Source organism: Ranitomeya variabilis, chromosome 1, assembly GCF_051348905.1.
Source record: "Ranitomeya variabilis isolate aRanVar5 chromosome 1, aRanVar5.hap1, whole genome shotgun sequence".
Classification (NCBI taxonomy): Eukaryota; Metazoa; Chordata; class Amphibia; order Anura; family Dendrobatidae; genus Ranitomeya; species Ranitomeya variabilis.
Window position 1 is genome coordinate 1090612314 of NC_135232.1, and position 24924 is coordinate 1090637237.

Genomic DNA, 24924 nt, shown 5'->3' on the forward strand with positions numbered 1-24924 from the left:
TGGGGAGACTGATACTAATATGTCTCTACTAGTCTAGCCAATATCAATACACATTTGTGCTTTGAATATTTGGTCCCATTATTGTGTGCCTCTGAAACCGGTAAGCCTGTGTAAACGGTTATTTAACATTGTGCCTCGAGCAACGTATACACATCTTTAGAAAAATAAACAATAATTTTTTAAACTGAAGAAAAAGTGAAAATATAAATGCGACAGTGTGGGTGAGATAGTGTGGGGAAAAAAAGAGAATGGAAACCACAAAGATGGAATGCATGATCCCAGGCTCGCATTTTTGTATTGGTGGTAAATTGGATTTCCAGGAATTGACGCTGATTGCCTACCTTTAGGCTCATTTCACACCAGCGTATTTTCTCTCTTGTGAGAAAATTGAGACGATTATACTAAGCACACTCCGATCAGAGTTGCATTATAGCGCGCTCTGATTATCTCAGATGTCTCCACTCTGTTAGTCGGTGAAAATACTACTGTTCTCAGATGTCATGCGACTGCAGTCCAGTTTGTTTTCCACTACCTCATTGACTTACACGTCCGTGCATGATTTGATAATAGGATCCAAAGTGAGCATTCTGCTATTTTTTTTTTTCCACAGCTGGAAATTGGACATATGCAAGGCCCCATAGAATAGTTTTGATCTGATGTTTTGTCAGATCACATTTGGAACAGAAATGTGGTCATGTGCATAAGTCCTTAGGCTAGGCAACAAAGTAATAGAGTTGTTCATATGCAACACCTGGCAAAAATTATGGAATCACCGGCCTTGGAGGATGTTCATTCAGTTGTTTAATTTTGTAGAAAAAAAGCAGATCACAGACATGGTACAAAACTAAAGTCATTTCAAATTGCAACTTTCTGGCTTTAAGAAACACAAAAAGAAATCAAGAGCAAAAAATGTGGTAGTCAGTAATGGTGACTTTTTTTAACCATGCATAGGGAAAAAAATTATGGAATCACTCAATTCTGAGGAAAAAATTATGGAATCATGAAAAACAAACAAACAAAAAAAACACTCCAAACATCACTAGTATTTTGTTGCACCATCTCTGGCTTTTATAACAGCTTGCAGTCTCTGAGGCATGGACTTAATGAGTGTCACACAGCACTCTACATCAATCTGCCTCCAACTATCTCTGATTGCTGTTGTCAGATCAGCTTTGCAGGTTGGAGCCTTGTCATGGACCATTTTCTTCAACTTCCTCCAAAGAATTACAATTGGATAGAGATCCGGACTATTTGGAGGCCATGACATTGACCTTATATGTCTTTTTTCAAGGAATGTTTGCACAATTTTTGCTCTATTGCAGGATGCATTATCATTTTGAAAAATGATTTCATCATCCCCAAACATCCTTTCAATTGATGGCATAAGAAAAGTGTCCAAAATATCAACATAAACTTGTGCATTTATTGAAGATGTAATGACAGCCATCTCCCCAGTGCCTTTACCTGACATGCAGCCCCATATCATCAATGACTGTGGAAATTTGCATGTTCTCTTCAGGCAGTCATCTTTATAAATCTCATTGGAACGGCACCAAACAAAAGCTCCAGCATCATCACCTTGCCCAATACAGATTCGCGATTCATCACTGAATATGACTTTCATCCAGTCATCCACAGTCCACGATTGCTTTTCCTTAGCCCATTGTAACCTTGTTTTTTTTTCTGTTTAGGTGTTAATGATGGGTTTCGTTTAGCTTTTCTGTATGTAAATCCCATTTCCTTTAGGCGGTTTCTTACAGTTCGGTCACAGACGTTGACTCCAGTTTCCTCCCATTCATTCCTCATTTGTTTTGTTGTGCATTTCCTGTTTTGGAGACATATTGCTTTAAGTTTCCGGTCTTGACGCTTTGATGTCTTCCTTGGTCTACCAGTATGTTTGCCTTTAACAACCTACCCATGTTGATTGTATTTGGTCCAGATTTTAGACACAGCTGACTGTGAACAACCAATATCTCTTGCAACATTGAATTGCATGATGATTTACCCTCTTTTAAGAGTTTGATAATCCTCTCCTTTGTTTCAACTGACATCTTTCGTGTTGGAGCCATGATTCATGTCAGTCCACTTGGTGCAACAGTTCTCCAAGGTGTGATCACTCCTTTTTAGATGCAGACTAACGAGCAGACCTAATTTGATGCAGGTGTTATTTTTGGGTATGAAAATTTACAGGGTGATTCCATAATTTTTTCCTCAGAATTGAGTGGTTCCATATTTTTTTCCCTATGCTTGGTTAAAAAAAGTAACCATTATTGGCTACCACATTTTTTGTTCTTGATTTCTTTTACTGTTTCTTAAAGCCAGAAAGTTTCCATTTGAAATGACTGTAGTTTTGTGCCATGTCTGTGATCTGCTTTTTTTCTACAAAGTTAAACAACTGAATGAACATTCTCCAAGGCCGGTGATTCCATAATTTTTGCCAGGGGTTGTACTTCATTAAGGAGGCACCTTCATGAAATACCTTCTATGCAGAGTTGTGTACTGGTGAGAATTACACAGAAGTTACTAAACTCTTCCACTCACTAAACTATCATAGGTTTGTCTGTGTAATGTTTCATCACCTACTTTTTTCTTTTGAAAATCTTGCAAATTCTTTAACATGTTTTAGCACATTTCTAAACTGAAACCTGTTGAACATGAAAACATTCATGATTGAAGATTATTCATGTTGTTCTTTATATATATTTACATTTTTATTTCAGTTGAAAATAGCCAGAATTATCTTAAACAACACCGAAGATCTTAAATCTCAAATCTTTGCATTTCTGAAAGAGGAAATATCTCAACTGCTAAAAACTTTTAAAGTGAGTACTAATTACGGGTTGTTGACATTTGCTTGCTTAATTTGCTTATAACAGTATCTGTAAAAATATTACATAATAAGAAAAGTGGATGCCCGATTTAGAAAAAATACTTTGAAAACCTTTTAATAACTTCTAAGTTCATAGAGAAAAGTCTTCTGTTTGAGTAGTTCATTATCAGGGACCAGTAAAAAGATCATCTCTCAGGCTGGCGTCACACTACTGTAGAATACGGCGGAGTGCTATACCATAAAACATGGCATAGCACTCAGCCCAGTGTTACTCTATGGGGCAGCTCAAATGTGCGATTATTTTCTCATGCCAAATCAGCACGTGAGAACAATTGCAGCATGTGCTCACTCGCACCCAAATAAGTCTATGGATGCGAGTGACACAACGTACAGCACTGATCAGCTGTCATGTGCCCCTAACAGCCTCGGGTGGAATTGCGATCCACTCACGGCTGTTAACATTTTAATTGCCACTGTCAATCTCTGACAGCGGCATTTAATATTATCTTGCCGGAAGTGCATCACAGACCCCACCGATCGGCGCCCCTGGCATTTATGGGTTGGCATGATGCAGCGCCCCAGGGTCCTGGTCGTTGCAGTAATGTCATTTTCCTCTAGGGGAGAGTGGTGTTATGTTTGGAGGCAAAGAAGGATAACTGCATCCGGGTATCACAAACATGCAACACATTTCACACTCCAGGCCACCAGGGGGAGCTCTGCTCCTATTTATTAGGTCACTCCCCACATTGGTAAAACTGGTTGCCTGTAGGGAAAGTTAGTCAGTTGCTGGCTGAGCTCTGCTCAGGTAGTTGGTCCCTGACAGGGGTGGGATCCTGTCAGAGATCGAAGGAGAAGGACACGGAGCTGTGCATGCCCTAAGAGCTGCAGCTCCCAGAAAGAGATATCGAAGGAGAACTGTATTGTAGCGAGCATGCAAAGAAGTCGTAGCAAAGGAGTGGATACCAGAAGGGGACCAGCCCTACACAGGCTGCCTCCTTCTGAGGCGCAGAAGCCCGGTAGCCGGAACACCGACGGAGCAACGACCCTTTATGCCTTGCTCCAGAGACCAGCAGGACAGCTAATTTCACATTACCTGTCCGCCCTACACCCAGGAGGCATGGTGGCACCCCTTAGAGGCTGGGGCATGATAGAGTCCCTATAAACCACCTCAAGCCACCAGTCATACGGGTTTGTCCTATCCATACGGGGGACAGGGAGAGAGACATTACATCTGTGAGGACCTTATGTGAAGCCTTAGGCAGTAAGGAACTACAACACCGCAGCACTAGAGGAAGGCTACTGATTTCCACCTGGACAAAGGGACTCTGGACTTGCCTCCAAACCGTCCGGACCCTGCCTGCCCTGTGATCTGGTGCTCTGGACTGTGGATGCTGAAGTCCTCTGTAAAGGTAAAGAGACTGCCACCTTGTGTCCTCGTTCTTCACTGCGCCTCTCACCATCCACCATCTACACACTGGAAAGCCCTGGGGATACACTTCACCTGTGGGAAGGTATACCATCTAGCTGCCATAACATCACCCCAGCGGACCCCTTAAAGCAGCGTTGGTCACCCTGACCGAATACCACAGGTGGCATTACGAACATTCCCCTTAAAGACCTTTCCCTTTTACACGGACGTCCCAGGGCCACGGACCGGGTCAGCCACCGTGACATCCCCCTGTGAACCGAAGGACACGGTATTGAGTACCCCACGGCCCCATGGTGGCACTCCAATGACAACTTGGAGTCTGCAGTAGACCCTTGTGGGTGTCATTGCCGATCTGCTTTGAGTGCTGCCGCCCCGTTGCTGGCTTTCATAGCAGATGATCATTTTTACTACACATATCAGTGCAAAGCAAGAAGTCTGATTTGCCTAGATTGGAGGCCTCTGATGAGAGAAACATTTTATGACCTACTAGTCTCCTTACACCAGCTTGACACTCTCCACAAGGAGACATGTTACCCTTTAGACCCTATTAGAGGTCTCTAACCCAGTATAATCAGACCTCTTGCTTTGTACTGAGGAGGGGTAAGCACCGCAAAACAGGTGCCTGCAATTCTAATGTATGATTTGGCTTTTACAGAATACCGGTGTAAAACCTTTGATGAATAAAGTCCTATATCTACACTGCACTGTTACTAGAAAGCCGACATTTCATAGTGTAAATGTAATAAACTGAAACTGCTTCCTAAAAAGAATCAATTTAGGACAGCTTTTTAATATATAATTGTTTGCTGACCCACCTTCCAAACAGCAAACCTGTTGTTGTTCCCAAAAATGTATAACACATCAAACTTGATGCTTCTCCCCCAAAACATGAAAACTTCTGTAGGACTTGTTAAAAAAGCCATTGTTTCTTCATTTTCAAGACAACAAACTTGTTTACATTCCTCAAATTTGTATGGCATCGCTTGTCAAAAAGCTACGTCTTTTTCCATGTCTGTAAGTGTATAGACACTGATACCACAGGCTTTTGCCCCCAAAAAGAAATCATGTTTGGCTCATTTTTACATTTTGGATAGCAAAAATAGTACAGCAGTGCAGGGTGCTATTAGACAGGCTGTTTGTTAATAGCAGTTACCATCCATTTACGCATAGCTGTATATGCTGAAGTCAGTTTGGCATTACTAAAGTGTTAGCATCACGGCTCATTCACATTACCGCATTTTTGGTCTGAGTGCTGTCCGTAAAATATTTTACCGCACTTGCGCCAATGTTATTTAATGGAGGATTTTTTTCATGGCCCAAATTTTTGTGTTAAAAATCTCAGAGCATGCACTAGTTTCTTCCATTAATCAGATGAAACTTGTCAAAGTTTCATGGCAGTCTTACAGCCAGGGCTCAGAGTAGAGTGAGTGATGTTGTAAGCGGTGACTGTATCCTCTCCATACATGCCCTCATGGCTTTAAACCCAGCAGCTCCGAGGAATAAATAAGTTAAAGCACCACTCCAACATTTCTTTTAGATTTATTCACTGGAATGGTGTCACTACTGTAAATTCCCTTCCCCTAGTCAAATACTTACCTGTTATGATCCTTAGTGGCTGAGGATCACAGAACTGACTAGCTAAGTTACTGAACATAGAACGAGCTCTAGGGAGGTGGTAACTGGACTGACCGCAATCCTGATCCTAACCAAACACACTGAAGGTAGCCGGTGAACGTGCCTAAATTCCTGGACGTCTCGACGCAGCCTGAGAAGTTTGCTACCCCTATAGAGAAAGTAAGACCTCACTTGCCTCAGAGAAATGACCCCAAAGATATAGGAAGCCCCCAACAAATAATAACGGTGAGGTAAGGGGAAAATACAAAATGTAGAAATGAAAACAGATTCAGCAAATGAGGCCCACTAATACTAGATAGCAGAAGACAGGCAGGGAATTGTGCGGTCAGTAAAAAACCCTATACAAAATATCCACGCTGAGAATTCAAGAACCCCCACACCAACTAATGGTGTGAGGGGAGAAACTCAGCCCCCTAGAGCTACCAGCAAGCAAGGAAATCACATATTAGCAAGCTGGACAAGGACAAATAAATAACCAAAAAACATATTGAACACTGATGAGCAAAAAATAACCAAACAGAAAACTTAGCTTCTCTTGGAGAGACTGATAGCGAAGGAATTCAGGAGAGATCAAAATAGCACTGAATACATCGACAGCAGGCAACAACTGATAGTCCAGGTGAGCTAAATAGGAAACCAGCTAACAGATAACGAGACAGCTGATCCAGCCTCAGACCTGCAGAATGACACAAAGAGCCACCAGAGGGAGCCCAAAGACAGCACTCACACAGTACCACTTGTGACCACAAGAGGGAGCCCAAAAACAGAGTTCACAACACTTACCAGCCTCGGTCTTCTTCTTTTATTGGCACCTCCCTGGTTGTCCTCTGAAATTTGTGACCTGCAGTATCATTGCAGTGTTTGCTGGGCGAGCTGGAAGTCAGTTCTCAGTGTAAGTCTATGAGAGGCAGAATGAGGCCAGACTTACACTGAAAGCTCGTCATCGTTAGCTCTAACTTCCTGTCTGTTAGAAGCTGAGGTCACAAGATGGCAAGACAGGACTGAAATGGCATTGGGAGGGGCAGAAAACGGCGTCTGGTAAATATAATACTTGGGGCAGTGGACTTACAGTGCCTTGTGAAAGTATTCAGCCCCCTTGAACTTTTCAACCTTTTACCACATATCATGCATCAAACATAAAGATACCAAATGTAAATTTTTGGTGAAGAATCAACAACAAATGGAACACAATTGTGAAGTTGAATGAAATGAAAAGTGGGGCGTGCAATATTATTCGGCCCCTTTAACTTAATACTTTGTTGCGCCACCTTTTGCTGCGATTACAGCTGCAAGTCGCTTGGGGTATGTCTCTATCAGTTTTAGACATCGAGAGATTGAAATTCTTGCCCTTTCTTCCTTGGCAAACAGCTCGAGCTCAGTGAGGTTTGATGGAGATCGTTTGTGAACAGCAGTTTTCAGCTCTTTCCACAGATTCTCTATTGGATTGAGGTCTGGACTTTGACTTGGCCATTCTAACACCTGAATGCGTTTATTTGTGAACCATTCCATTGTAGATTTTGCTTTATGTTTGGGATCATTGTCTTGTTGGATGACAAATCTCAGTCCCAGTCTCAGGTCTTTTGCAGACTGCAACAGGTTTTCTTCAAGAATGGTCCTGTATTTGGCTCCATCCATCTTCCCATCAATTTTAATCATCTTCCCTGTTCCTGCTGAAGAAAAGGAGGCCCAAACCATGATGCTGCCACCACCATGTTTGACAGTGGGGATGGTGTGTTCAGGGTGATGAGCTGTGTTGCCTTTACTCCAAACATATCGTTTGGCATTGTTGCCAAAAAGTTCGATTTTGGTTTCATCTGACCAGAGCACCTTCTTCCACATGTTTGGTGTGTCTCCCAGGTGGCTTGTTGCAAACTTTAAACAACACTTTTTATGGATATCTTTGAGAAATGACTTTCTTCTTGCCACTCTTCCATAAAGGCCAGATTTGTGCAGTGTATGACTGATTGTTGTCCTATGGACAGACTGTCCCACCTCAGCTGTAGATCTCTGCAGTTCATCCAGAGTGATCATGGGTCTCTTGGCTGCATCTCTGATCAGTCTTCTCCTTGTTTGAGATGAAAGTTTAGAGGGACGGCCGGGTCTTGGTAGATTTGCAGTGGTATGATACTCCTTCCACTTCAATATGATCGCTTGCACAGTGCTCCTTGGGATGTTTAAAGTTTTGGAAATCATTTTGTATCCAAATCCGGCTATAAACTTCTCCACAACAGTATCACCAACCTGCCTGTTGTGTTCCTTGGTCTTCATGATGCTCTCTGTGCTTCAAACAGAACCCTGAGACTATCACAGAGCAGGTGCCTTTATACGGAGGTATATATATACACACATAGGTGGATTATATTTATCATCATTAGGCATTTAGGACAACATTGGATCATTCAGAGATCCACAATGAACTCCTGGAGTGAGTTTGCTGCACTGAAAGTAAAGGGGCCGAATAATATTGCACGCCCCACTTTTCAGTTTTTGAATTTCCACAAAAATTTAAAATAACCAATAAATTTCGTTCAACTTCACAATTGTGCTCCACTTGTTGTTGATTCTTCACCATAAATTTACATTTGGTATCTTTATGTTTGAAGCATGATATGTGGAAAAAGGTTGAAAAGTTCAAGGGGGCCGAATACTTTCGCAAGGCACTGTACACTATCCATACCACACTAGCTGTTAAATAACAAAAACAAACCCTGGAGTGGTTCTTTAGTTTTCTCCCATAAGCCACACTTTCCGTAAAGCACTAAAACAGCCATAGATCATTGTAAAGCTATTTACCTGCAGATTATCGGCTTACAGAAGGAAATAAATTCAAAAAACATCACAGAAAAAGAAACAGCCCTACCAACATCAGGTCAGATTACCAATGCACTTGGGGATGCAGTAGACCCCCTCTACTACTAGTGCATTCTGCTAATGCATTGGTAATCTTACATGCTGTTGGTGGGTCTGTTTTTTTGTGATGTATTTTACCTGTAGATTAACCCTTAAATGTGCAGGAAAATTGTGTTTTTTCATAGTGACAGGTTCCCTGTAAAGGTGAATGCAAAACATAATTTTACAGTTAAATTCGGTTACTCTGAATCTACATTTCTTTTGCAACGTGCAAATTGCAAAATCATGTTGAAGTAGCCTCCATGGTGACTTCTGGAGTGCAGAACATTTGGGACAATGTCTACTTCTATAGAACACCTTATACCTTCCTCAGAGGCATAGATAGGGGTTTGGTTCAGGGAGGGGGCGAATCTTCTGAGTGGGCCCCTAACCATATAACCGTAATTACAAATATGATGGCGCACCATAATTGTGGATGTAGGAGATGATTGAGCTGTTACTAAAAAAATACTCTATACACAGGTTAAGACTGATATTACCGTCATGAGGTGACATAGAGGTGGATACCAGTCATGCACAACATAAAAGTCATTACAATACAGTACAGTTATAGATGGTGAATTACAAATGACGTTCTTTTTGATGGAGTCATTCACTTTTACCGTCTTTTCTATTTGGCCCAGACTAACACGACAACTTCTTCGAGCCAGTACTCAGCTGCAGAGATTACAACAAAGATACAAATGACTTCTCACAATTCCGTCACCATCTCCATTTATCCCCAACCTGCACAAATTCTTTATCCTGCTGATACCCCAATGCTGAGCGCTGTGTTATGGCTGGACCTAGTGGATAGGAGCACCTGGAATGACCTGATAGTCAAAACTGAAAAATAGAGCGAGCTCTGGGAAGTGGGAGCTCTGCTGACCGCAGCCCTAATCTATTATCACACACACTAGAATTAGCCGTGGATCGTACCTGACTCTGCCTAGACGACTCTTCCTCAGAGGTCACCCAATCATCCTGATCAGCAGAAACAAAGCATCTCAGATAGGTCTCCAAAGTCTGATTGGTTCGTTCAGTTTGGCCATTTGTCTGAGGATGGAAAGCAGAAGAAAAAGACAAATCAATCCCCATCTTAGCACAAAAGGACCGCCAAAACCTCGAAATAAACTGGGAACCTCTGTCCGACACAATGTTCTCCGGAATTCCATGCAAACGAACCACATGCTGGAAAAACAACGGAACCAAATCAGAGGATGAAGGCAACTTAGGCAAGGGTACCAAATGGACCATCTTAGAGAAGCGATCACAAACCACCCAGATGACCAACATCCTTTGAGAGACAGGGAGATCTGAAATAAAATCCATGGAAACATGCGTCCAGGGCCTCTTCGGGACCGGCAAGGGCAAAAGTAACCCACTGGCATGAGAACAGCAGGGCTTCGCCCGAGCACAAATCCCACAGGACTGCACAAAAGCACGCACATCCCGGGACAAGGAAGGCCACCAAAAGGACCTAGCCACCAAATCTCTGGTACCAAAAATTCCAGGATGACCAGCCAACACCGAACAATGAACTTCCGAGATAACCCTACTAGTCCATCTATCAGTGACAAACAGTCTCTCTGCAGGACAGCGGTCAGGTCTATCCGCCTGAAACTCTTGCAGAACCCGCCACAAATCAGGGGAGATGGCGGACAAAATCACCCCCTCTTTGAGAATACCAGCCGGCTCAGAAACTCCCGGAGAATCAGGCACAAAACTCCTTGAAAGGGCATCAGCCTTCACATTCTTAGAACCCGGAAGGTATGAAACCACGAAATCGAAACGGGAGAAAAACAGTGACCATCGAGCCTGTCTAGGGTTCAACCGCTTGGCAGACTCGAGATAAGTCAGATTCTTGTGATCCGTCAAGACCACCACGCGATGCTTGGCTCCCTCAAGCCAATGTCGCCACTCCTCGAATGCCCACTTCATGGCCAACAACTCCCGATTGCCAACATCATAATTACGCTCAGCAGGCGAAAACTTTCTAGAAAAGAAAGCACATGGCTTCATCACAGAGCCATCAGAACTTCTCTGAGACAAAACAGCCCCTGCTCCAATCTCAGAAGCATCAACCTCGACCTGAAAAGGGAGCGAAACATCTGGCTGACACAACACAGGAGCCGAAGAAAAACAACGTTTCAGCTCCTGAAACGCCTCAACGGCCGCAGAGGACCAATTCACCACATCCGCACCTTTCTTGGTCAAATCAGTCAGTGGTTTGACAACACTAGAAAAATTAGTGATAAAGCGACGGTAAAAATTCGCAAAGCCCAAGAATTTCTGAAGGCTCTTTACAGATGTAGGCTGAGTCCAATCATAAATGGCCTGGACTTTAACTGGATCCATCTCGATAGTAGAAGGGGAAAAAATGAAGCCCAAAAAGGAAACCTTCTGAACTCCGAAGAGACACTTAGACCCCTTCACAAACAAGGAATTAGCACGAAGGACTTGGAACACCATTCTGACCTGCTTCACATGAGACTCCCAATCATCAGAAAAGACCAAAATATCATCCAAATATACTATCATGAATCTATCCAGATACTTTCGGAAGATGTCATGCATAAAGGACTGGAACACAGATGGCGCATTAGAAAGCCCGAATGGCATCACCAGATACTCAAAATGGCCCTCGGGCGTATTAAATGCGGTTTTCCATTCATCGCCCTGCTTAATACGCACAAGATTATACGCTCCTCGAAGATCTATCTTGGTAAACCAACTAGCCCCCTTAATCCGAGCAAACAAATCAGGCAATAGAGGCAAAGGGTACTGAAATTTGACAGTGATTTTATTAAGAAGGCGGTAATCTATACAAGGTCTCAGAGAACCATCCTTCTTGGCCACAAAAAAGAACCCTGCTCCCAACAGTGACGAATATGCCCTTTCTCCAAGGACTCCTTTATAGAGCACCGCATAGCGGCATGTTCTGGCACAGATAAATTGAAAAGTCGGCCTTTAGGAAACTTACTACCAGGAATCAAATTAATAGCACAATCACAATCCCTATGAGGAGGCAGGGCAGTGGGCTTGGGCTCATCAAATACATCCTGGTAATCCGACAAGAACTCAGGTACTTCAGAAGGAGTGGAAGAAGAAATTGACAACGCTGGAACATCACCATGGGCCCCTTGACAACCCCAACTGGACACAGACATAGATTTCCAGTCCAATACTGGATTATGGACCTGTAGCCATGGCAAACCCAACACGACCACATCATGCAAATTATGCAACACCAAAAAGCGAATATCTTCCCGATGTGCAGGAGCCATGCACATGGTCAACTAGGTCCAGTACTGAGGCTTATTCTTGGCCAAAGGCGTAGCATCAATTCCCCTTAATGGAATAGGATGCTGCAAGGGCTCCAAGAAAAAACCACAGCGCCTGGCATACTCTAAGTCCATCAAATTCAGGGCTGCGCCTGAATCCACAAATGCCATAACAGAGTAGGATGACAAAGAACAAATCAAAGTAACGGACAAAAGAAATTTAGGCTGTATAGTACCAATGGTGACAGACCTAGCGGACCGCTTAGTGCGCTTAGGACAATCAGAGATAGCATGAGTGGAGTCACCACAGTAAAAACACAGCCCATTCTGACGTCTGTGCTCTTGCCGTTCAGTTCTGGTCAAAGTCCTATCACATTGCATAGGCTCAGGCCTCTGCTCAGAGGACACCGCCATATGGTGCACAACTTTCCGCTCCCGCAAACGCCGATCGATCTGAATAGCCAAGGACATTGATTCATTCAGGCCAGCAGGCGTGGGGAACCCCACCATAACATCCTTAAGGCCCTCAGAAAGACCCTTTCTGAAAATTGCTGCCAGAGCACACTCATTCCATTGAGCAAGCACAGACCACTTTCTAAACTTCTGACAATACATTTCAGCATCATCCTGACCCTGACATAGAGCCAGCAAGATTTTCTCTGCCTGATCCACAAAATTTGGTTCGTCATAGAGCAATCCAAGCGCCAGAAAAAACGCATCTACATTAAGCAATGCAGGATCTCCTGGTGCAAGGGAGAATGCCCAGTCTTGAGGGTCACCACGCAACAAGGAAATAATGATTTTTACTTGCTGACTAGGGTCACCAGAGGAGCGGGGTTTCAGGGCAAGAAACAGTTTACAATTACTCTTGAAATTCAGAAACTTTGATCTATCCCCAGAAAACAAATCAGGAATTGGGATTCTAGGCTCTAACATAGGATTCTGAACTATATAATCCTGAATGCCTTGTACCCTTGCAGTGAGATTATCTACACAAGAGGACAGACCTTGAATGTCCATATCTACACCTGAGTCCTGAACCACCCAGAGGTTTAGGGGAAAAAAAAGACTAAACACACTGCAGAGAAAAAAAAATGGTCTCAGAACTTCTCTTATCCCTCTATTGAGATGCATTAACACTTTCTGGCCAGTTGTACTGTTATGGCTGGACCTAGTGGTTAGGAGCACCTGGAATGACCTGATAGTCAAAACTGAAAAATAGAGCGAGCTCTGGGAAGTGGGAGCTCTGCTGACCGCAGCCCTAATCTATTATCACACACACTAGAATTAGCCGTGGATCGTACCTGACTCTGCCTAGACGACTCTTCACAGCCTGAGAGGTAACTACCCCTAAAGAGAAATATAGCCTCACCTTGCCTCAGAGAAATTCCCCAAAGGAAAAGAGCAGCCCCCCACATATATTGACTGTGAGTTAAGAGGAAGGCACAAACATAGGAATGAGACAGGTTTCAGCAAAGGAGGCCCGACTTACTAAATAGACAGAAGATAGATAAGGGATCTTTGCGGTCAGCACAAAAAACTACAAAAAGCCACGCAGAGTGAGCAAGAAACCCCCCGCGCCGACTCACGGCGCGGTAGGTGCCACTCTGCAACCCAGAGCTTCCAGCTAGCGAGACAATATCATGATAACCAGCTGGACAAAACTTAGCAGGTACTCAGAAATATATTCAGCACACAAATGAACAACAAATGAGCTTAACAGGGACTTAGCTTCTGCTGAAGTAGACAGGTCATCAGGAGATCCAAGTGAGATCTGAACCAGTACAGATACATTGACAACTGGCATCAGGTAACGATCTGAGCAGAGTTAAATAGGGGAACCAGCCCAGTCTTAAACGATGCAGCTGAGGAAGCCACCTCCAGACCAGCAGCTCCACTTTCAGCCACCAGAGGGAACCCACGGACAGAACTCACAGAAATACCATTCCTGACCACAGGAGGGAGTTTGAGAACAGAGTTCACAACATCGCTGCTGCCATATATTTCCCTATTACTGCACCTACTGTGTGGTACTGTGTGCCCTCTAATTTTCTTCCTACTATAGCTCTAGATCCTCCTTTCATTCCACTCATAAAGTATGATGTCAACAAAAGTGCCCCACAAACACTAAGATACCCCATAGTGAATTCCTCCACAGTACCCTCCACACACACAGTATGATGACCCTACTATACCCCACCCCTCAACTGCCCTGGAAAAGTATGGTGACCCCAACACAGTATGATACCCCAACTGTGAAACCCACACAGCCCTCCATGCACTGTAATGTGCCTACATATAATATAATGGCCCCACACATCTCTACACTGCTTAATGGCCCCCACACAGCCCTCCAATCAGTATGATGGACCCCACACAAACCTTCACACTGTATAATTGCTTACATACAGTATAAAGGCTCCCATATAGCCTTCCAAATATTATAATAGCTCTCACATAGTCCTCCATACAGCCTAATGCATGTTATGATCTGGTGGCCTAGGAGTAGCATTGGACGTACTCTGGAGAAGGTGGTATCTGTACTGACAGCGGACCCTGAACTTAACACCGCAACTAGAAGTAGCCGTGGCGTGGGATGTACCTACTGATCCTAGACACCTCGACACAGCCGGAGGACTAATTAACCCTATAGATAGAAAAGGGAAAACTATCTCGCCTCAGAGAAAATTCCCAAAGGATAGGCAGCCCCCCACAAATATTGACTGTGAGAGGAGAGGAAAAAACATACACAGGCTGAAAACAGGATTTAGCAAAGGAGGCCAATCTATCTAAATAGGAAAGATAGGACAGAGAACTATGCGGTCAGTATTAAAATACTAGGAAATATCCACCACAGAAAATACAAAAAACTCCACATCTAACTAAAGACATGGAGGGTATATCTGCCTCTCCAGAGATTCCAGCTTGACTGCATAAATCCTTACACAGATTAAGTTGGACAAGAAAAAACATGAAATGCACTGAACAATGAGGCCCACAAAATGTGGGCTGCAAAACAAGCAGAACTTATCTTCGTGAAAAGACCAGGAAGCAGGAGAAACCATGAAGGGATGTGAATCCTCCAGAAACAATGGACAACTGGCACTGACTAAAGGGTGAAGCCAGACTAAATAGCCCAGTCCAGAGTGGACACACCTGATAACTGCTGTGAAGGACAGACAGCAGCGCTACCACTTATAACCACCGGAGGGAGCCCAAGAACAGAATTCACAACAAATGCACCCCATAGTCTGTACAGCATAACACAACCCATAACCCGTATAACATAATATAACCCATAGCCTGTACAGTATAATGCACCCCATAACCCATACAATATAATGCACCCTCATAGTCAATAAAGTATAATGCATCCACATAGTCCATCCAGTATAATGCCCCCATAACCCATCCAGTATAATGCACCCCATAACCCATACAGTATAATGCACCCCATAGTCCATACAATATAATGTACCCCATAGTTCATATAGTATAATGCTCCTCATAGCCCACACAGTATAATGCACCTCATAGTCCATCCAGTATAATGCACCCCATAGTCCATACAGTAAAATGCATTACATAGTCCATATAGTTAATGCACCCCATAGCCCATACAGTATAATGTACCCCATAGTTCATATAGTATAATGCACCCCATAGCCCATACAGTATAATGCATTACATAGTCCATATAGTTAATGCACCCCAGAGTCCATACAGTATAATGCACCCCATAGTTCATATAGCATAATGCATCCTATAGCCCATACAGTATAATGCGCCCCATAGCTCATACCCCATGATCCATACAGTATAATGCCCCATAGCCCATACAATATAATGTACCCCATAGTCCATATAGTATAATGCAACCTATATCCCATACATTATAATACATCCCATATCCCATATAGTGTAATGCACTCTATAGTTCATATAGTATAATGCACCCCATAGCCCATACAAAATAATACACCCCATAATCCATACAGTATAATGCACCCCCATAGTCCATGCAGTATGAAGCACCCCATAGCCCATATAGTATAATGCACCCCATAGTGCAATCAGTATAATGCACCATATAGCCGATAAAGTATAGTGCACCCCATAGTACTCAATACAGTTTTATGGCCACCCCAATGTACTAAAAACATAATAAAATACAATACTCACCTCTCCTCCTCATTCCCTGCTGCTCTGGTCTCCGCAGCTTATCTTCTGAAGCGTCAGACATCTCAGCATAGAAGATGCTATGGCATGACATCATCACGCTGAGATGTCAGAAGCCAAGGATGAATGATGGGGGAGGAAGCATCAGCTGACAATCCCTCCTACATCATTGCTTTCAACTGTATTGGCAAATGCCGGTAACGTTGAACTTCCAGGGGGGAAGGGGAGTGCTGCCGCTAGCACTGGGCCCCCCAAAGCTCACGGGACCCAAAGCCGCAGTGTGATTTAACTGTATCGGTGCACGCTTATGCAGATAAAAGGCACGTAGCTCCATGTGGACACTTCAGAGCATGGGGCCCAGGGCAGCCGCACTCAGTACTCTCTGTGCAGCGCCCCAGAGTTCTGGTCGTTGCAGTACTGTGGCTCTGCCGCTAAGGGGAGCCATGGTACGTTCGAAGGCACCGAAGGAGTTCCTCCAATCAGGTATCACAGACACCAATATGTTTCATAGCTGGGCCTCCGGGGGGAGCTAAGGGTGCTATTCATTAGGCCACTCCCCACCATAGTGGGTAAACTGGGGGTCAGGCAGAAAGTTAGAGAGAACGCTGACGGGATTGAACGGAGCAACACCCTGTGGCAGGGGGTGTTGTGAAGGGAGAGACTGTAGGGTCTCTGCCAGGGGTGGGATCCTGGCAGAGGCTTGGCATTGAAAGAACGTAACGGGTCCGCGCAGGCTCCTGGAAGCGGCGGGACTCAAGGAAAGGACTAGAAGCGAGACAGATTGTGCTGAGTGAGAAACGAGATCAAGCAGAAGGAGAATACCAGCAGGGGTTGTGCTGAAAGAGGCAGCACCTTGCTGAGGCGCAATACCGGTGGCCGGAACGCCGAGGGAGTGGATTAGAATACAGCTTCAAGCCATACTCCAAACAGCGGCAGGACAGTCGGTCTCAGGCGGGCTGTCTACCACATATCACCTATGAAGTCTTGGGGGGCAATTGCGGGAGAGGGGCGTCTCTAGGGTCCCGGAAGAACTCCAGGCCTACCTGACAAACGGGTGCCATTCCAACCTGAATACAGGGAAGGGGTGGATTACAGAGGAACATCAAATCGAGTTGTGAGGGAACTTAAGAAACAGACACAACCGTTGTGGGGTCACTTTCCGTGAGCACAGCAGGGAAGGACTACAACACATAGCGCTAGAAGGAAGGCACAGATTTCCACCTGAGAGGAGGGCTCTGGAGGTGCCATTGGACCGGCCGGACTTGCGCAGCCTGGTGAACCGTATTCTGGACTGAGGACTCAGAGATCTCCAGTAAAGAGGTAAAGAGACTGCAAACTGGTGTCCTCGTTATTTACCGCGACTTACACCCCACAACCGCACCGTTACATCGCTACCATTACTACCACCTATTTCACCGGACGTCCCCCACTGACGGACAGGGCCACGGACCGGGTCTAGCCACCGTGACAACCCCCAGAGCAGAGACTCAGAGGCCCGGCTCCGGGTGCCCCTCGGCCCTGCGGCGGTGTGGGGGCGCTTCAACTTGGCGTCACGAACAGGATTTACTTAAGCCTGAAGAATCAGGTCATGTGTGCCTAGAGACTGTGATTTACTGTGCTTGGACTGTACTTTATTGCAAGACTGTGTGCTGTGCCATTTGCCGCCAAAATCCGCCGCCATTGCAGCGCTGAGGAAAGCGCAGGAAGAGAAGAGGGGCGTGGAGTGGGCGTAGACGAGCTGGAGAGCGCGAACAGTAATGACCGCCCAGTCTAAGTATTTCTGTGTCCTGAGGACGTGCCCGTCAACAGCTGAGGTACGCCTCCTGATCTTGGTCGGAGGGTGGAGACCATGGGGACGGGGCCGCCCACGGAAGAGACCGCGGGAAGAAGACGCGGGAGAGGAGAAAAAGATGGCGGCACCCGAAGCACCACGCGGAGCTGAGTCGGCTCAGTCTGAGGCCGCGGCGTCCGAGATAGGCTCCGAGGCACCGCTGCTGGGAGGTCTGACCCTTACCGAGTCCCCGATGGGCCGACCTCCGACGCCGTTATCGGAGGAACGTGTGGCTGCGACCGAGGCCCGCCAGCTGACCCGCTGACTGAGGGCCGATGCCCGCGTGCTCACCCGGGTGGGCCAACCCACCGAGATTAAGCTGTCTCCCATTGCTCCTTACCCGGACCCGGCTGAAGGCGCCCTACCTGCACCGGGTCTGAAGATCATGCCGGATGCGGAGCACTTACGGCGCCTTATGGCAGAGTGGCGGAGCCGGCCCCAGCCTGCAGAACAAGTGGACTTGGTTAGTGTCCCCGAGATTTCGCCCTCACACTGGGGTGTTGTGGTGGCCTTTCATCCCCAGCAAGGGAGAGGGGTCATACAGGAGATCGGGGAGCCGATCCAGGTCCGGGTGGACCGAGAAGAGGTGGAACCTTCTGGCAGGCGGTCTGATTGCAATCTGGAGCCGGGGGACGCCGTCACCTATACGAGGTGGAGAAAGAACACCAGTGAGACGGGCTGGTTTGCCCGGGGGGTCCAACGATGTGTCGCCCTCCAGGCTGCTGCTGGGACACCAGAAGAGGATAGTCCTGGAGGAAAGGCAGCGGGACCTGACCCCGCGGAACCAGGGGAAGTTCGACCTCACCACGCCCCGGAGAGGCGGGTACGCCTACCGACGAGAAGGACCTCCCGGAGAGGGATTCTATCCTTACTGGGACCAGAACGGCGTCCTGGCTCACCGGGCCGATCTGTGAGTCTGGTGAAGCCAGAAAGAAGGTCACCTCCCGTAGAACCTCAGTAAGATATAGCTTCCAATGTTGTGAAAATGTAAATAGTTACTGTTTGTCTATTTGTTCTTTTGAGTTGTTGCTAAACCCGCCCAGGGTTAATGGATCCCTTTGTTGACCCGGGATCCCTGTGTTTGTTCTGAGTTTTCCTAAAATTTTTGCACAAGTTTAAAGAACTGCAGAAATCATGGACTGTGCATGATTCGAACTTCCCTTGTAAATAGTTTGCACCTTCTTAAAGGTGCTCCCTACTGGTTTTAGCCAAAGACACTTTGCGAAGATATTTGCCCTATTTGTTTGAGCCAAAGACACTTTGTGAAGATACCTTTCCTACCGGTTCTAGTTAAAGACACTTTGCGAAGATACCATGCCGGAACCTTTGCATGGGCCGGTAGGCTGAGAAGACGAGCTACCTTAGAAAGACTTGGTCTCCTCTTAAAGGGGATGTGAGAAACTGAACTTGAGAGAGATACTGTTGCAGAACAGTAATGCCATAATGATGCCTTGAAAAGAAATGTAACTGTTTTACATGCTAAGTTATATGTGTTGAATTTGTTGAAATGTCTAAATAATGTTTGCAGAAAGAAAAGATGCAGAGAGCCCGTAGGGGTAGAGATGGAGGTCTGCATAGTTGAAAGTAAGCAAAGTAATAATGAAGGTGAGGATAGAAGGTAAACCCCGCGTCCCCATTGAAAGTTACTTTGTTACTAAGGACAGAGAGTGAACCCGTAGGGGTTAGAGAGTGAGTCCTTAAAGGAGCCGAGTAGAGCTGGCTCAGAGTTCTTTAAACGAAAGGAATGTTATGTCTATACCATGTATAGTAGAGAAAGGCAGTAGGCCCTGGATGAACAGGGCGGTCCTGTAAAAGAAAGGAGAGGCAGTAGGTCTGGTGCCATAGGGACAGGCGGTCCTGCAGGTTCAAAGTAGGAGAATGTGAAGTTACCTTACCCTGTAATGTGATTATAGGAAGGCCTTTGGTAAACTAAGAGTGTATGTTTCCTAAAGGCAATGTTAATTTATTGTTCCAGAATTTGCACTAAGTAGAATACCCGGTTGGGTAACAGGAGTTATGCATAGCCTGTAATTTATAATGTTGACCATGTTTGTAACGTTAAAAGTGTCCTCACCTCCCATAAAGGGAAGCCTGTTCAAGTATACTTATCGTTTTGCACTCAACAAAATTGTATGTCTTTTTGCTAATCTGTATTGTTGTTTTTCTTCCCAGTCCCGGAGTACTGTGTTTAACCAGGGGGGAGTGCAGCGCCCCAGAGTTCTGGTCGTTGCAGTACTGTGGCTCTGCCGCTAAGGGGATCCATGGTACGTTCGATGGCACCGAAGGAGTTCCTCCAATCAGGTATCACAGACACCAATATGTTTCATAGCTGGGCCTCCGGGGGGAGCTAAGGGTGCTATTCATTAGGCCACTCCCCACCATAGTGGGTAAACTGGGGGTCAGGCAGAAAGTTAGAGAGAACGCTGACGGGATTGAACGGAGCAACACCCTGTGGCAGGGGGTGTTGTGAAGGGAGAGACTGTAGGGTCTCTGCCAGGGGTGGGATCCTGGCAGAGGCTTGGCATTGAAAGAACGTAACGGGTCCGCGCAGGCTCCTGGAAGCGGCGGGACTCAAGGAAAGGACTAGAAGCGAGACAGATTGTGCTGAGTGAGAAACGAGATCAAGCAGAAGGAGAATACCAGCAGGGGTTGTGCTGAAAGAGGCAGCACCTTGCTGAGGCGCAATACCGGTGGCCGGAACGCCGAGGGAGTGGATTAGAATACAGCTTCAAGCCATACTCCAAACAGCGGCAGGACAGTCGGTCTCAGGCGGGCTGTCTACCACATATCACCTATGAAGTCTTGGGGGGCAATTGCGGGAGAGGGGCGTCTCTAGGGTCCCGGAAGAACTCCAGGCCTACCTGACAAACGGGTGCCATTCCAACCTGAATACAGGGAAGGGGTGGATTACAGAGGAACATCAAATCGAGTTGTGAGGGAACTTAAGAAACAGACACAACCGTTGTGGGGTCACTTTCCGTGAGCACAGCAGGGAAGGACTACAACACATAGCGCTAGAAGGAAGGCACAGATTTCCACCTGAGAGGAGGGCTCTGGAGGTGCCATTGGACCGGCCGGACTTGCGCAGCCTGGTGAACCGTATTCTGGACTGAGGACTCAGAGATCTCCAGTAAAGAGGTAAAGAGACTGCAAACTGGTGTCCTCGTTATTTACCGCGACTTACACCCCACAACCGCACCGTTACATCGCTACCATTACTACCACCTATTTCACCGGACGTCCCCCACTGACGGACAGGGCCACGGACCGGGTCTAGCCACCGTGACAACCCCCAGAGCAGAGACTCAGAGGCCCGGCTCCGGGTGCCCCTCGGCCCTGCGGCGGTGTGGGGGCGCTTCATCTGCATCCCCAGTAGCTACACTACTGACCTTCATAGAAGCAATTCATTTTACAATTCTCATTCTCATTTGTGTAGAGGCTGGAATCTTATGTTTGTGATGTTTCCATTACAAGGCAAAAATACAAAAGAGTAAAAGTGTTAAATTCAGATTGCACCTAATACATATAGCACTGTACATCATGAAATACTGAGACAGTTTGTTTTCAAATGCTGTTAATCTGAATCAGTTGGGAACACAATATTAAAATAAAAGTCAATAATATTTTTTTTCTAGAACGAAGTTATTAACTTATTTTCTCAAGAACTGAAATCTGTGCTTGAACAATGTGGACACAAAAACATTGATTCGAGGGATTTTGTCCATCAGTCCATCAAAGATGTTTTGTCTGATGCTCAGCAATGGTAAATATCAAAGAACTTGGTTCGACACAGGCAAAAATTTGCAGATTTTTTTTAAAACTCTTTTAGTCACTTTTTACTTAAATTAATTACAAGTCATTAATAGTAATTGTAGCTTCTTTCTTGTTTTTTATTTTTTTTTAATATGGCTCATAGATTAGACACACAAATTAAGAACATTTATTGTCCCATGTTATACTAGTTTTTTAAGTCGTCATCATTTTTTGTATTTGCTTAACAATGTGGAAGTGGTTTCCATTATCCAGAAGTTTATGGCTAATTACTAATTTATGACTTTTCAAAATGTTGAACAATTTCTACAGACTGGTATCTCTAGTATCCCATAACATTTTTTGTTTGCACAGTTGAAGGCTTCTGTAATATACATAACTTTAAATCTGATTGAAAGGGCTAGCAAGCACCCTTTAATTTGCACCAAATTTATTTTGGTAAATATGGGACAAAAGTCCACTAGCAAAAGCCTAATTACAAAATCAAAAACTTATTCAACATAACGCAAGTGATGAATGGGTATCTCTTGCTGACTTGCAGGAACATGCAGGCTTCTGGATTGTGTAGTAAGCGAAGGAATCTAGTGGTCACATAATTACTATATAACCTTGATGTGTGCTAATAACAGAAATATGTAAACTTTAGCTACAAATGAAATTGTGCAAAAATGCGCTTTGTCACATTTTGATGCTGAAAGTGAATTAGTCACCAAATGGACCGACTGACATTTGTATTAAATTTTCTGTAGGTACATTGGCAAGCAGATGAAGCCAATCAATGAACATACAGTTGGAAAATACTTGAAGGAGAGTAAAAAAGTCATATTGAAAAAGTACATTCTCTTACCTGCATATAACCAGAGCGATCTGGATATTGCGAAACAACTGGTAATTATAAATGATTTACATTTAAGCAGACACTTAGCATTATGTTATTGTTAGTGAAGATCGAGCACTAAACTGCTCAAATGCTTGGTTCTCAAATTGAGCAGGTTGGATGCTCGGATGGCCTTGCCCCGAGTAACAATTATATTGAAAGTCAATGGTAAACGCGAGCATTTTTCCACATATGTGAATAGATTCCTTAGTGGCCTTTTGGTGGCAACTAGAAAAAAGTACAGATTATTGTGATAGGGTTGGGGATGGGGCTAAAGTTGTCATTAGGGTTTGGATTATGCTTACGATTGGGATTAGGGATGGGATTAGGGTTAGGGGTGTGTCAGTGTTAGGGCTGTGGTTAGGGTTATGGTTAGAGTTGGGATTAGGGTTAGGTGTGTGTTGAGGTTAGGGGTGTGTTGGGGTTACGGTTGTGGTTAGGGTTGGGATTACGGTTAAGGCTGTGTGCGGGTTAGGGGTGTGGATAGGATTAAGGTTAGGATTGGGATTAGGGTTAGGGGTCTCTTGGGGTTAGGGTCGGAGTTAGAATTGTGGGGTTCCACTGTTTAGGCACATCAGTGGCTCTCTAAACGCAACATGGCGTCTGATCTCAATTCCAGCCAATTCTGCGTTGAAAAAGTAAAATGGTGCTCCTTCCCTTCTGAGCTCTGCTATGCGCCCAAACAGTGGTTTACCCCCACATATAGGGTATATGCGCACTCAGGACAAATTGGCCAACAACTTTTGTGGTCCAATTTCTCCTGATACCCTTGTGAGAATAAAAATTTGGGGGCTAAAAAATCATTTTTGTGGCCAAAAATATGAATTTTTTATTTTCACAGCTCTGCACTATAAACTTTAGTGAAACACTTGGGTGTTCAAAATTCTCACAACACATCTAGATAAGTTCATTGAGGGGTCTAGTTTCCAATATGGGGTCACTTGTGGAGGATTTCCACTGTTTAGGCACATCAGGGGCTCTCCGAACACGACATGGCGTCTGATATCAATTCCAGCCAATTCTGCATTGAAAAAGTCAAACGGTGCTCCTTCCCTTCCGAGCTCTGCCATGCGCCCAAACAGTGGTTTACCCACACATATGGTGTATCAGCCTGCTCAGGAAAATTGCACAACAACTTTTGGGGTCCAATTTCTCCTGTTACCCTTGGGAAAATTAGGGGTGAAAAATCATTTTTGTGGAAAAATATGATTCTTTATTTTTACGGTTCTAAGTTATAAACTTCTGTGAAGCACTTGGGGGCTCAAAGTGCTCACCACACATCTAGATAAGTTCTTTAGGTGGTCTACTTTCCAAAATGGTGTCAATTATGGGGGGTTCCACTGTTTAGGCACATCAGGGGCTCTCCAAAAGCGACATGGCATCCGATCTCAATTCCAGCCAATTTTGCATTGAAAAGTCAAACGGCGCTCCTTCATTTTCAAGCTCTGCCATGCACCCAAACAGTGGTTTACCCCACATATGGAGTATCGGTGTACCTGCAAGTGAAGAAAGATAAGTTTTATTATACTAACCTGGGGGCAGTCCGGTCTGATGGGTGTCGCAGGTCCGGGTCCGGCGTCTCCCATCTTCTTGCGACTCAGCCCTCCTGCTTCTTCATCACTCCCCGGCACCACGCTCCTGCGCAGGCATACTTATCTGTCCTGTTGAGGGCAGAGCAAAGTACTGCAGTGCGCAGGTGCTGGGAAAGGTCAGAGAGGCCCATTGTCTGTGCACTGCAGTACTTTACGCTGCCCTCAACAGAGCAAATAAGTACGCCTGCGCAGGAGACCAATGCTGTGAAGCTATGAAGAAGCAGGAGGGCGGCATCGCAAGAAGATGGGAGGCGCCTGGACCCAGACCTGCGACACCCATCTGAAGTGACTTTTTCTTAATAATGTGATAAACTTTGGAGGAAGTTTTCTGTGGTCGTCCACTTCTAGATTTGTCAGGTGTTAATAGTGATGAGCGAGTGATGCGTGTTTGTTAGGCAACCCCCACATGTATTCAAGCTGTCTAGCAGCCGCAAATCATACAGCTGCGTCAACACACTGAAATACTCAGAGAAACTCGAGTAAAGAGCATACTCACTTATCACTATTCCATAACCTTCTTTTTCTTTCTTTATTACATGTCACTTGACTCTGAGAGAAATTGAATTTGATAGCTACAGTACTTCTTTTTGACTTTTTCCTGACTTCA

At 45.1% G+C, this 24924-nt stretch overlaps 1 protein-coding gene across 3 annotated transcripts in view; it reads left to right on the plus strand.

Moving 5' to 3' along the window:
• LOC143793224 (uncharacterized) overlaps positions 1 to 24924 on the plus strand; it is a 420556-nt gene that overhangs the window by 379688 nt on the left and 15944 nt on the right. For all 3 annotated transcript variants that reach the window (XM_077280004.1, XM_077280005.1, XM_077280006.1), the window contains 3 exons: positions 2721 to 2822; positions 21713 to 21840; positions 22598 to 22736. In XM_077280004.1, the coding sequence (XP_077136119.1) occupies positions 2721 to 2822; positions 21713 to 21840; positions 22598 to 22736 (369 nt within the window). The remainder of the gene's footprint in view (positions 1 to 2720; positions 2823 to 21712; positions 21841 to 22597; positions 22737 to 24924) is intronic.